General features: G+C 47.1%; 1 protein-coding gene across 4 annotated transcripts in view; it reads right to left on the minus strand.

Annotated features, from left to right (window-relative positions):
• Positions 1–14,681, minus strand: part of POLQ (DNA polymerase theta) — a 141,860-nt gene that overhangs the window by 88,471 nt on the left and 38,708 nt on the right. For all 4 annotated transcript variants that reach the window (XR_002099396.1, XM_019527057.1, XM_019527056.1 and 1 more), the window contains 3 exons: positions 8,061–8,254; positions 7,231–7,355; positions 2,070–2,313 (listed from right to left, as the gene is read on the minus strand). Coding sequence is in view for 3 of the 4 variants with exons in the window: in XM_019527057.1 (XP_019382602.1) it covers positions 2,070–2,313; positions 7,231–7,355; positions 8,061–8,254 (563 nt within the window). In the remaining variant the exon portion in view is untranslated. The remainder of the gene's footprint in view (positions 1–2,069; positions 2,314–7,230; positions 7,356–8,060; positions 8,255–14,681) is intronic.

A 14,681-nucleotide genomic window follows, 5' to 3' on the forward strand; every position in this document is an offset into this window, starting at 1 on the left:
ACAATTTTTTTTTTTTTTTTTTTTTTTTTTTTTTTTTTTTTTTTTTTTTTTTTTAAAGAAGCAGTAATAGCAAAAGAGTAACTATGCTTAGTCATGCTGGTTTCCCCACCCTCCTCCCCATGTAAGAGTCAAAAGGCAGTTCTGTATTTAACCCAAACTCATTTGTTAGCTGTTCTGCCATACTGACTCACATTCTTGAGAACCTACTTGTGCAGGGTACATCCACTAATTTCAAAGAGTTCTGAGAAGCAGACTAAAGCCACCAAGAAGAAACTCCAGTATCATTCACATTTCAAAACAGTTTAGAGAAACAGAGGTCAAACCACATAAGTGTTGCAGATAGTGCTGTCTTCTACCTACATCAGCTCCAAGTGTGGGACAGAATTAGACTTTATTCCCCTCCTACATAAACTGTAAGGGTTGTTTTCCAAGTAGATGTCAACGTAAGCTGAATTACAGCTTTTGTTGTGTTAATGGTTTAGCCCAGAGCTGTCCAAATTCATGGCCCATGGACAGCATGCAGCCTATAAGCAGTTAATTTGTAGCCCATGCACTTCCACCCAAGTACCACTGCCCCCACTGCTACTGACACTGAGCTCCACTTCCCTCCTCCACCTTTCCCTTTTTGTTCTGTCCGTGGTGTAGGGAGAAGCAGCTTGAGGGTAGGGGTGTTGACAATAGAGCCTTGGGCCCATGCTGTATGTGGTCCCTGACTTCTCTGAAGTTGGACAGACCTGGTTAAGCCTAAAAGGCATCTCAAACACGAACAAAAATAAAACTCAAAGTAAGCGTGAATATACATCACTGAAATAATTAAGAATCTATTACAACAAAGTAAGTACGTGAAGTAAATACCTCCAGAATTATTAAGGCTTTGACTGGACCTGCAAAACTGAAATTCAAGTATTTCTAATTGGAGGTACTTCTGCTAACAGACCAGCTTAGATTGGGAGGGGGCTATACCAACCCCAGCAACATTGCCATGTCTTGATACTCTGCACTAATGTAACACCATTAGAGGTTATGACATAAGGGTGCTGTTACAGGTTATCTTTAAGCTATTCTAAATCTGTTGAATGTTAGGTAGTATTAAAGTTGGAACAATTTCAGGACAGTCACAAGTTAAGACTGAATGCTGTTTCTGACCTGCACAACTGTGACTTGCCACTAGAGGGCCTGGTGAGCAGCCACGTGGCCAGGATCCAGGACAATAACCCTCTGGCAGTGGAGCCCCAAGGAGTTAAACATGGTCAGAACATGCAGCCTAGGGAAGCATGCCTCCCTGGGCTCCATGTTCTCACTGCTTGGTGGCTCTGCTCCTAAAGGGCTTAACCCTCTGAGGGGAGGCCTGTGCACCTGGTCCCCAGCCCAGGGGCTTGGATCAGGTCTCCTGGGGTCCTTGGAACCAGTGGCATGGTGCTATGTGGGCCAGGATCATACCCACTGGGGGCAGGTGGGGTTGCAACTTGGGACCAAGTACCAGCCTGTGAGCAATAACACTTGGGAGGGTGAAAAGTCTGTCAGGGTCAGAAGGTCTGGAAGCCATGCATCCTGGGATGCTGGATGATTGCTAATGGGTAGCTTCATCTCTTTGGAGCAGATGAACAAAACCCTAGCTCGAGCTAGATAGGGTAGGTCAAAGATAACCCTAGTTTCAAGTGGCTTAAATTAAAGACAGTTAGAGGGTGTTTACCAAAGTTTAAGATCCTTTAAGTTGAATGCATGGATGCTCCTGTTTTAAGTGCCTTTAGAATGGTTTACAGGTAACCTGTAACACCACCCTAAGATTATTCAATTATCACACCTTCTGTGGAGTAGGAAAGCATCATTCTCATTTTACACATAGAAAAATCGAGGTAAATGACTTCCTCTCAACTATATGATGCATCAATGGAAGAAAAAGGAAGAGAACCCAGGCCTCCAAAATTTACACTATAAATCACAGAATGACAACTCTTGGAATTACACACAAAAAAACTGACTCTGCTGAGTCCATTTCCTCTGTTGATGGTAAAAAGGAACAAAACCAACTTGTCTTCATTCCAGTTCCCAACTTGCTGATTTCTCACCTTTTGAATGGCACTGTATTCTTCAGGGCAGTTTCCACATCAGCAGGATTTGCTTTCGCCAGGTCAACCACAGTAACGAAGCCAGTGTTATAAAGAGTTCTGGCACGCTGCGCATTCAGCAGAGACACTCGAACCAGGTCACATAGCTCCCTATGGACACCAAAGGTGAGGCGACTCTGAAACTGGGAGAGCAACTGTTCCATGTTGTGCCAGCCCAGCCGATTAGAGAAAACTGTTACCATTCCTGGAACAAACAAATTACATTGTTTTGACCTTAACACAGTTCTAAAAATGCTTGGATACTTTTTCTCTCCCCGATACAAATTTTCACGTGCAAAAAAAATGCAATTTAAACTAGAAAATATCTATTTATAAGCCAGGAAGCATTCTCAATTCCCCAATGCAATGAAAGCCTTATGTTGCTAAATGTCTTCAGCTGCAGTAAGAAAAACAGAGCAGAACCAGGGACTAAGCTGTTGCCCCTATACAGGATAATTTACTAGGAAATCTCCAATACCAAAGACAGAAGTTCTATTTTTAATCAAATAAAATGGTACTCTAAGTCAGCGGAGGAACCACTTGGTTCAAAAAGAGGTCCTGGGAAGGTCAACCCAGTCAATGGTGCCTGCCAGACCAGCTGAGGACCTAATCCAGCTAAAGCCAAACTGCCTGCCCCACCCCTTAAGCCAGGAGGGCCCTCAGGCACAGCTGGCCACCCACCCAACTCAAGGAGGGCTGGGCAGTTCAACTTCAGCAGGATTAGGCCTTCAACTGATCTAGCAGGTGCTTCTGGCTGCACATGCAGCTCAAAAAATGGCTTGGAAGTTTGGCTCAGCCAACAGCTCTTGCCAGCTAAACTGAGGGCCTAGCCTTGATGAAGTTGAATGGCCTCACCCCTCAACCTGGGCCAAGTGGGCAGCCAGAAGCACTGATCACATCCTGCAACTAAAAGATTAGCCATGTCGTACCCCCCCAGGTAGCTCATAAGTAGCACCCCTGTCTAGGTGAGCAAGGATTGTACTACTATTCTCTGAATCTGGCAGCTGCCCTTGTAACTAAGTCAAAGGCACAGCACTTAATAAAAGCTGTTAGAATACTCCATGCAGCTGCCTTACAGATTTCTGATACAGAAATATTCCTGGAAGTGGCAGAAGATGTAGTACGCTTTAGCTGACTAAGTTTTCACATTCAGGAGAAATAGTGCAACTGCCATCTGGTAGCAGATTGAAATGCACAGCATGATTCATTTAAGTATCTTCTAGGAGGAAATGGCTGGATTATTTGCAGATTCAGGAACACAGGAGCAGAGGACTGAAGGGACCTCTCAAACTACTAACTCCAGGTTCTCCGCATCCACAGGCAACCATTTAACCAAAGAACCCATAAAATCACCACCCCACCCCCTCAAAAACATCTACAAAGGCACAAAGCCAGAGACACCAAGAAAGCCCTAGAACAGGGGTGGGCAAAATACGACCTGCAAGCCAGATCCAGCCTGCAAGGCCATTCTATTTGGCCCACAGGACCCCTAAAAACTTTAGCAAATTAATATTGATCTGTCCTTGGTTCTGGTCAAAAATGGAGGGGGAGGAGGAGGACCCCGGGCAGGGAAGGAGCCTGGAGAAAAGCAGTCCCCTCGCCCGCCCCATGGCCTTTGCTCCCTGCTGCAGCTGCTTGCAGCCCAGCAGGGCTGTCCTGAGCAGCCACAGGCAGCCCCACGCAGGCTGCGAGCAGCTGCAGCGCTGGCCATGGGGCAAGCGAGGGCCTGCTTTTTGCCTGCACTCAGCACCAGCTTGTAACCCGCCCCCACTGCCAGCCTAGGCCCCGCACCGGCTCCAGGCTCGCCCATCAGGGCTGCGTACAGCAGCAGCAGCTGCGACCCCCCTGCTTGCCACACTGAGCAGTATTTGCTGCTGCCCACCCGGAGCTCGCACGCTAGGCAGATACAGCGGGCTCCAGGTTGGCAGCGGGGGTGGGTTACAAGCTGGTGCTGAGCACGGGAAAAGCGGCGTCCCACAGCGCAGCTGCTCGTAGGGCTGCCTGTGCCCTGCGTGAGCTGCGAGCAGCTGCAGCGGGGAGTCCCAGCCACGGGACGGGGGAGGGGATGCTTTTCCCCGCACTCAGCACCAGCTCGTCTCCTGCCGGGGAGCAGGGGGTCGGGGCTGCACGCTGCCCCCCCGCCTGTACAGTGGGGCTGGGGGGCACTGAGAGTGAGCAGGTGCACTGGGCCCACACCAGTGTCCCAAGCCCAGCGCCAGTGAGGCCCAGACCAGGGCGGCAGGAGCTCTATGGAGCTGGGCCAGCTCCCCCCTCTCCCTGCTGGTGCAGCCCAGCCTGGCTCCACAGACCCCTGCCAGCCTGTGTCCTGCTCTGGGCCCCACTGGTGCTGGCCCTGACACACTGGTCCCAAGACATTGGGATATTGGTCCCAAGATGGTGACCAGGGGGCGGGGCATCTATCAAGGGGCAGGGCTACCCATGAAGCCCTCAACAGCTTGCCAAAACTGGGTAATTGGCCCACCGCCCAAAATAATTGCCCACCCCTGATCTAGATTAAGTACCTGACACTGATTCTGCAATATTACAGCCAGACCATCTTGGAGTGGAATAGAGGAGCCCATGCAGTCCAGATCTGGCCCAGGGCTCTGAGTGAAGTTTGACACCCCTGCCCTACATGGCAGGGCAGGTGAACCCCTAACGCCCTACATGGCAGGGCAGGGGTCAACTGCACTACATGCACTTCTCTAGAAATACCCCAACCTTGCAGCCACAAAGCCAGCCAAACGTAACCATGGATCAGTCAGCAGTATAAGACGCATCTCTAGCTACCTGCAGGTTAAGACTTCCTGAATAAACTGCCTGGGCGTTTCCTTGACATCCTGTGGTCATTCAGCCAGAAAAGGTGATAAAACTTATTGAAGCAAATTACACTACCCTTTTTACAAAGTATGTCACGCAAACTAGGGATGCAAATATAGTTTAAAAAAATTATCCATTTAACCTCCTCTAATTATATTGATTAAACATACAAGGAAGCAGAAGACTGTGCTTTTCTTCTGAGATTTCATTTGGGGCATTCTCTTTACCAATTTGGATTTTTCCTGCACCACATATACAGCTGGTGATCCTGGACTGAAGCAAGCACAGAAGGGATTTGACAAATGATATGGAACCTGATATTTTTGGACAATACAAGGAATGGTAGCCAACATTTGTCGCAACACCTTTAAAGGGCTAAGCTTTCTTCCTCATTTAATGGGAGCACTACCCATGAGTGTGGCAGAGAAATCTGAATGATGGAAGTTTCAGTATCCAGGGTCCCTATGGCTCTGGTTACTAGCTTGCAGAATATCTTCACTCATTCAACACTGGTACCAGAGCAGAAGATATTTTCTGTAGATACGTAGGACAAAGCAGCAGTCATACCACTTAACATTACCTCATTTCAAAAGCTTCGTTTTAGCTATAACATTATGTTGTATACCAGGGCTGTCAAACTGGCAGCCTACAAGGAATTAACATAAGAACCCCTGGGCTCCCACCCAGCCATTAATGCCTCTATTGCTCCAGCTGCAGCAGCAACCAGGGCCTCAGGGCTCCCCCTCCCTCTTCCAGCTTTCATTGCTTGCCCCCTCCTCAAGGGTCAAGGCAGGGCAGCAAGGCACAGCCCATGGTGCAATGGAAGCCAACAGGCCATAGTACCTGTGTGGCATAGTGCAACAGGGGAGGCATCCACCCACCCACGCAGAGCAGCAAGAGAGGGGGTCACCAGATCTGCACAAGGTATGTATCCTGTGGGCCTATGACCCCCAGTGGTGTGACCCCCACCTGTGTGGCCCATGGGGTTGGAAGCCCTGTTGTATGATAATCTGGTATCCCCTCACATTGATTGTTGAAAAAAGTTAACACTGAGAACACAAATCATAACACAAACTGTCTGCAATATCAGAACAAACACTGTAACGCTATGAGCTTTCCTTCAGGAACAAACTGCCCCTCTGGTTTTGGACCTTTGTCACACATTGCAGCCGCATTTAGGCCTCAGCAAGCTCTGAGTCAAGATATCCTTTAAAGGGCAAGGATGACTTCGGTGACAAAGAAAGGGCTTTCTTTATTGTACTGTATCATTTTACCTCTTTATTTGCCCGGGGTAGGTTGGCAGGCAAGTTAAAGGTACATTTTGATCTGAATTTTCCAAGCTCTGACCCTTCCTTTTTGGCAACAGTAAAATTGTAGTTTTTAGGCAGTTAATTTTTGCAACTACATCAGAGGACCCAAAAATTTTGGTAAGCCTGAGGGTACTGTCTGCAACTTGACAAGTGCATAGGATGAACTGAACTTAACTTGCATAAGCTGCATAAACAGAACAAAGACTATTAACTCCTGGTTAAGGAGCTGTAACCTCTGAAGACTGTGTCCAAACATGTAGTTCTCCATCTTGATCCTATCACCTTGCAGGATAGGATCAAGGATCACTGAGACAGTGTAATGTCTGTGGGATGCAACTCCATAATATAGGTTGCACTGTGAAACTGCATGGGCTAACTTTGTCAGCCTCTCTCTGCCAAAGAACAAAGCTAACCATCTTCTCTCTGGTAACAAGCCAGAAACACAAAGTATTCAAAAAGAAGATAACCCAAGTCTCCAGAGCATAGGTGGCCAACCCATGGCACATGTGCCACAAGTGACACAGACAGCTGCTATATGTGGCATGTAAGCCCTGTGAACTCAGTAAAAGGATGTACTAAAGTGGAGGCGGGGGGCTCCCTAGCCACAAGGAACAGAGAAGGGGCTGGACCCTGCTGTGAGAGGTGACAAGTGTGACCATCAAGAGCTAGGTTAATCTTTCCCTGGCCATGCAGTCACTGCCAAATTCAGGGTTTGAAGCCTCACTCACCATATAAAAGCATGGCAGTTGTGGGGCCAGAGAAGGGTTAGCTTGGCTCTTGGCAGTGACACCTTCCTGCAGCAGTGCCTAGCCCCAGATCTAATCTGTGTGGGAAGAGAGCTCCCCTGCCTTCATGCCAGCATCCCAGGGTACAAACTCTATCAGGTATGGCTTCGGGGAACAGGGATCAGAGTAGTACTCAGGGAGTGGACGCAGATTAATTTGGGCCAAAAAGGTCACAGCCGCTCCAGTCCCTTAATCCCTATGACTCACCTGCGTAGGTGGCAGCAGACTGTTGTAAGGACTGAAGCTGGCCACGGCTACAGCCATATTTTTTGGTAATATCTTTTAAGGGAACCTCACTGATTAAATCCAGTAGTGCCAGGCTGGTGAAAAACCTGTGATAAACATAGAGATATGTAAAAAAGATACATATTCTTGGACACATTAGCACAAATGCTCTGTGATAACCAAGGGTAGCGATGTCCAGCCTTTTTTGCTCCTTGGGCCAGATGAGCACTGCCTGGTGTGTCCATGGGCCGGATTCAGTAGGTGGGCCAAATCTGGTTGTGCCACAACCACCCAGATGTGCAAGGGGATGGAGGTATGCCCCGGCCCTGATCTGGTTGCATGGGTGGGGAGGAAGGTGTGGCTCAGCTCTGACCTGGTTGCACAGAGCTTGGGAACTGGCAGCAGGGGAAGGGTGACAGTATTAATGATTGCTGTGCCTCCACCAATAAAATTTTCTGACCTGTGGAGAACCCCACATGCTGGAAACCATGGCTCTGCAGGCCAAATTTGGCCTGTGGGTCAGGGGTTGAGCACCCCTGACTTAGGGAACTCAAAGGCCAACAAAAGAAGCAAGAAAGGTAGCTCCCCTGATTATTTTACTTAACGCAAAGCTTCTTGTAACAACACTTTTCTTGCCTGATATGAATAAATTTGTAGGAAGCTGATCCAAACTGAGCACTTGCTCAACCAACAGGAGAACCTGTCCCAAACAACACTTGGGTTATAAACAAAATCTGGCAGTTCAACCATCTCCTACCACACAAACCTTTGCAAATTCCTGCCTTGGGCATCATATGCCTACTCATTCCTACCTCTTGTGGATAGCCATTTGTCGGTGCTGTTTCTCCGTTTTGGCTATGATTTTACCCTTTACAGAGCGTGCAAGGAAGCCTTCTTCAATTCCCACCAGCTCAGCAACTCGCTTCATTGAAGTGGGTAGCTTCTCCCACAGGCAGAAAAACTGGTACCAGTCAATTGTAGTCCACTCCTCATATACAGGAGTGACCTAAAGAAACAAAGTTTATTCAGAAGCGTAGACAGGACACTACATTAAAAAAGGATCAATAGAAACATAATCCAGGACATGTAGTATTTGCACTCTATGCATCCATAAGAGACTGAACCATAACCACAAGCCCTGAAAAAAGTGAAAACTAACTGCATTTTTAATGGTTGGCCTAATGAGCTCTGTCTGTCTCATGATCACACAGTTGAGAATCCTTATCAGGTTGTCCCAAATCCAGCCCATTAACATAAATGTTTTTAAGTTGCACCTGTACTTTCAATTCATATAAGATTAAAAATGGTCTTAATATTAGATTAGCACATGTCCAGAAGACATTTTTCTAGTGTACTGCACTAGGAAGGACACCCAGCAGCAGCCTCACTAGCCATAATTGTAGTACTAAATCAAGCAAAGGAATACAGACGCTACCAGGTCTTAGTGCAGCCCACTTTTCCACTTATTTGATGATTATCTTGAGCACAGAGGTCTCAGTGCTGTTATTTATATACACAAAATAATCGAAACAGTTCAATTTCCAAGGAACAGAAATAAAAAAAAAATTGTTTCTGGTTAGCATCCAATCAGCTTATAGTTCAGTCCAATTTCAAAAGAGAGAATGTCTTGATAGCTGTATCAACATACTGTCAGGCAAGGTTCTTTGGGTAGATGCAATATCTTTTATTAAACCAACTAAATAGTTGGAAAAAAGTTCTTTGCAAGGGTTTGAGCACAAACACCCTTCTTCTTCAGGCATTGGGAGACTCTGCTGAAGAACTCAGAACAAAAGCAGTCTCCAAGTACATGAAGAAAGGTGTTTGTGCCCAAACACTTTGCAAAGAACTTTTTTTTTTTAACTATACAGTTGGTCTAATAAAAGATATCACATCTACCCAAAGAACTTTGCTGGCCTATTTCCTTAGCCAACACAGCTCCAACCAACAACCCTGCAACATACTGTCAGAGAATTTATTTTGAAATAACAAATAAACAACTCTTGGAAGCATTTAATTGAGTGAATCTTAACCAGAATGTCCTTGAAGCACTTTCTCTGCCCTCCTCTTAAGCATACACCTTGACTGAACTGGGAAAATAGAACTTCTTTCAGAAGTCTGGAATCAGATATTTAGATGATGTGGCTGGGCCAGTGAGGTTGATGGCAGATGATCATTGCCTCAGTGCTTGTGGTGTTTGCATGAGAGAGGACGCTAATGTTGGTGCACCTGTCTTCCCACTGAATTCGAAGGATCTTCCGCAGGCAGAGTCAATGTTACTTTTCCAGCGACTTCAGGTGTCTCCTGAATGCCATCCACGTCTCAGCTCCATACAACAAGGTAGGGACCACAACTGCTTGATGAACCATGAGCTTGGTTTCAAATCACATTTTGCGATCTTTGAACACCCATTTCCAAAGGCTGCGCTTGCACATTTGAGGTGATATTGGATTTCTTTGCCAATGTCAGCCTTCTGCAAGACATGGCTTTTGAGGACGGGAAATACTCAGTGTTCTATAGTCTCACCATAGGTCTGAATTACCGGAGGTGGGAACTGCTCATTAAGAGCTTGTTGATAGAGGACCTTAGCCCTCTGAAGGTTAAGCATCAGTCCCATTTTCTTGTACACCTGACTCAAGACTGACAATTGCCTGAAGATCTGCTTCTGAGTGAACACGCACTCAGCATCAATCAGCATACTGGAGCTCAATGATTCAGGCTGGGATAGTCTTCGTTTTGGCTCCGAGTCAGCTGAGATTAAACAGCTTACCATTCAGTAGCTTAGTTCCACTCCAACTTGTTGGCGGTCAGATGTAATGCTGCGGAAAGGAATATTGAGAAAAGTGTTGAAATGACGATGCAGCATTAATTAACTTCCATCTACCTTACAGGGATCTGCAATAAATCTGTTACTGAGAAACACCACTCGCATACTGGTCATGAAGCAGGCAAAGAATAGTGATGAATTTCGGTGGGCATCCATACCTCAGAAGGATCCTCCACAGCGCTTCTTGGTTGACTCAGTCAAAGGCTTTCATGAGGTTCAAGAAGGCTGTATAGAAAGGTTTATGTTGTTCCCAGCATTTTTCCTGCAGTTGGTGAGCCTTGAAAGTCAAGTCAGCTGTGTCTCTTTATGCCCTAATTAACTCAGCTGGAAGGCCGCTTAATAAGTTTTGGTGAGCTGTTGAGGGCCACAAGGGTAGCCCCACTCCTTGACAGGTGCTCTGCCCCCTGGTTGACATCTTGGGACCAGAGGTCCCACCCTAACCCCTGACCTTTGCCACTGGAAGTCCCTCCCCTTGCCCCCAGAAGTACTGCTTTTGTGGGGGAGGGAGGCTGCCATCTTGGAACTGGGAAAAAAACAAATTACATACTAAAAATCGAACATCTATTATAACATATTTTAATTTTATTTCAAAAATATTGTTTTCCTGATTTGTGTGAATTTGTGTAATGTATAGAGGCAATTGTATAATAGCTAAAAATGCAGCCTTCCTCTTGTATATTATCGGGGGGGTGGAGGGGTGGAAGGGTATATGGGTGGGTGGGTACAGGTTTTATGGGGGGCTGAGGTGTGCATGTATGTGGGATGTGGGGGAAGGTGTGGGTGTGTGGGGGGAGTGAAGGGAGTGTGGGGTTTGGGGGACTGTGTGGTGTGTATGTGGGGTGTGGGGGAGGGTGCAGGGATGTATGGCTGAGCATGGGGTATGTGGGGAGATGAGTACATGTATATGGTGGGGTGTGCATGTGAGGCCCCACTACAAAACACATCCCCCTCACACCTCAAACCCCCAATGTGCACAGTTCCTACTGCCGGCGGCAGCAGCAGGCCCTCAGGGCACTCACAGTCCATGGCAGATGGAGCCCTGCAAGTCTGCGCACAGTCCGTGGTGCATGGTTCTGGCAAGCCCCAGGACTGCATGCAGGTGGATCGCCTCCAGCACCATCATGCAGGGCTCACATGCAGTTCCTGGATTCTCCATCCGTGTCCTGCGCCACCAGGGGGAGCCCCATATGATGAAGATAGCGGTGCAGATCATGGGGCTCAGCCAAGGTTGCAGGGAGCAGGGTGGAGCCAGCTTGGCTCCATAGCATAGAGCTCCCCACCATTCCCTATGACCTGCACGTGGCAGTGAGCAGAGCCAGACCACCAGCTCTACTGCACAAGGTTTGTTTTGAAGGCATGCAGCTTGGGTGGAGAACCTGGCAACTGCATGTAAGCCCTGGGGAGCTCTGCACGATCAAGTCAGGTGGATCCCACGCCCCCACCAGCCCAGGCCCTGCTTTCCCATCCAGCTACTGCTTCACTCCCAACCACCACTGCTTCCCCCCTGCCTACTTGCCCCCACTACCACCACTTCTGCCCCCCACACCCACTGCCACTGCTGCTTTCCTACCTGTGGGGTCAGGGTCAGTGCCATCCTGCAAGCGAGGGTGGGACAGCAGCATGTGCTGCCCTTATGAGAGTGAGCGGGTCTCAGCCCCATGGAAGGACAGCAAGGGCAGTCCGGAGTTCTACAGGATACAGTGAACTGACAGGCACCTATGCACAGACTGAATGAAATCCCTTGGTGGGCTGGATGTGACCAGTGGGCCGTAGTTTGTCTGCCCCTGCCCTAAACCCACACTGAGATTCCAGGACGAACTCTTCAGTAAGTGGAAAGACACAGTTCAGGAGGGTTCTCACAATGATCTTTCCTGTGGTGTATAGCAAGGTGATCCCTCTGTAAATTTCCACAGTCAGACCTGTCTCCTTTCTTGAAGATTGTCACAGTCATTGCTCATCACTCCAGATCCTTAAGATGAGGGCATGGACCTGTGATTTAAGCTCCTCTCATCCCACTTGAAGATTTTGGCAGGGATTTCATCTGCTCCAGATGCCTTGTCATTCTTTATCTGTTTTATAGCTTTCCTCACTTCATCAAGGGTTGGAGGGATTCTGAGATTGCCTCTGACTGGGTATTACAGGATGGAATTGAGAACACTCTCGTCAACAACCATCTCAATTGAGGAGGTTTTCAAAATGCTTTTCAACAGATGCTGATGGCACCCCTTTCCTTAGGTCTCAAGACAGCTGGTCTCCAAGTACTCAGACCACAGATGGCTCTGGTGGCACTAAAGAAACTGCATATTGTGAATGTCAGTGAGATGTTGAATCTTCTTCACTCTGTCTTCCCATCAGCTGTTCTTCATATTGCAGGTCCTCTTCTGGACCTCTGCCTTGGCTTGTTGGTGATTCAATTTCTTTTCCTTGGAGTTGGTGTCATTCTGCCAAGCACAAAAGGCCTTGATCTTGTGGTCGGTGAACTCTTGGATCTCAGCTCTCTCATCAAACCAGTCTTGGTGTTTCCTGGTAAAGAACGCAAGTGTCTCTTTGGAGGCACTGATGTCAGTGGAACTGAAGCCACACCAAGTGCTGCCAACATTCTCCCATTGTTGTTTATTGGAATTCAGCAGTTTTTCATTGAGGTGCTGGTAGAAGAGGTCTCACTTGATTGGGTTCCTGAGTCCTTTCTTTGTTGACTTCCTGTCAGTGTTGCTTCTGCTGCAGCCATCATTTGGGAGCCAGTTTAAGAGCCATAACCAAGCAGATGAGCCGGTGATCAGCCCAGCAATTGTCAGTTCCTACCATAGCTTGAGCAGTGCAGACACCTTTGTGATCCCAGGCACAAACAATGACATGGTCAATCAAGTGCTGATGCTTAGATTGCCGTGATGTCTTGTACCTGTTTTTCTGATGGAACAGGGTGTTGGAGATGGCAAGTCCATGTTCAGTGCATTTGGTCATGAGGAAGATGCTGCTGGATTTAACTTTTACCATCGTTTCCTTGCTGATGGTTCTGTTCCAAAAGTTCAAATCCCTGCCAATCTGGCATTGAAATTGCCAAGCAAAATAAGTCTGATTCCCTCCAGAACATCAGAAAGGACTTGGTTAGGGCTGGCATAGAATTCCTCCTTGGTTTTGCTGGCAGCATCAAGAGTTGCAGTATACATGCTAATAATAATGATCCATCTCAAATTGGATCTCTGCCAATTTGAGATGGAGTCATGAAGTATTAAATTAATTCCAATAGGGAACTTATTGAGTTAGTTTATGAGTTCATTCTTAATGGCAAACACAACACCATGAAGTCGGTGTTCTCCTTCCCATTTACCCTTCCAGAAAAGGGTATAGCCCTCTTTGTTCTCTGAGCTGCCGATCTCCCACTTGCCAGCTCCTGCTCAGTGCAGCGATGTCAATGTTATGTTGCCTGAGTTCTCAAGTCACAATTGCAGCGCAGTGTGCCCTGGGTGTTCACTATTAGGACCGTCTGAAATTGATTGCATCTTTGGTGATTTTGACCACAATAGAGGTGATCCCACTGGATGCAATTATCTAGTTATTTGCATCTGAAGAACAGCTTTGGGGAAAAGAAAAATTATCTCCAGCCTTAGAAATGAACAGAATTTGCAAAAATACTGTAGGCAAGGTTAATGGGAGAGAATCTCACGAACATTTTGTTCAACAGTGTACTTAATTTGAAATAATGCAAGACAAACTGCTGTGATTAAACACTCTGGGGAAAAAATACATTATTAACATATCTGCCCCAGAGCATGAACAGAATTCATCCACTCATTTTTTACTTTTTAAGATCTGCCAACAGGGAACAAATGCATTGGTGCATGATACAATGGCTCTGCCTTGCTTACTGAAAGTAGATAAAAAATATAACATGCTCTTCCTGATACTGACAGTCTCAGGCACATTAGGGATACTAGCAAATCCTAAAAACATGTGTCCTTTAGTCAACAGCTGGAGCAATGAAAAGGGCAAGCAGGGGAGTGTAGAGTTGACAGACCCCAATATCTTCTCTGTTCTAATCCCAACAATCCCAGAATCCCAGAGTTATTTTCCAAGAGTCATGCAGTTCCTTAACTAGAACTTTCAAACTGCCACTTTTTATCTTTACCAGGACAGAGATGCACGTAATAGAGCCAGGGATATGCATTAAATTTTGGACAGTGTTTCTTTAAGCCCATGAATCTGAGGGTGCTTATAGTAACTCCAAATTATTTCCTCAACTCATCTTCACATGCTCATAGCTTCCTTTACATGAACTCTTGCTGGCTTTGTGTATACACACACACCATTAGTAAACTTGTTTCCACACTTCCATGTAATAGATTCCTCTAGTCCAGGGGTGGCAAAATATGGCTCGCAGGCCAGATCCACCCCATGAGGCCATTCTATCCGGCCTGCGGGGCCCCTAAAAAAATGTAGAAAATTAATATTTTTCTGCCCTTGGTTCCTGTCAGAAATGACAGGAACCAAGGGCAGTAGGAGCCAAGGGAAGCCCAGCAGGCTGCAACAACAGCAGGGCCCACCCAGCCCCACCAACCCAGCCAGAAGCGCCTGGGAGCAGTGGCTGCCCCGCACCAGAACTGCAGGTAAG

This window comes from Gavialis gangeticus, unplaced genomic scaffold (genome assembly GCF_001723915.1).
Source record: "Gavialis gangeticus isolate Ggan-Ray unplaced genomic scaffold, GavGan_comp1, whole genome shotgun sequence".
Lineage (NCBI taxonomy): Eukaryota > Metazoa > Chordata > Crocodylia > Gavialidae > Gavialis > Gavialis gangeticus.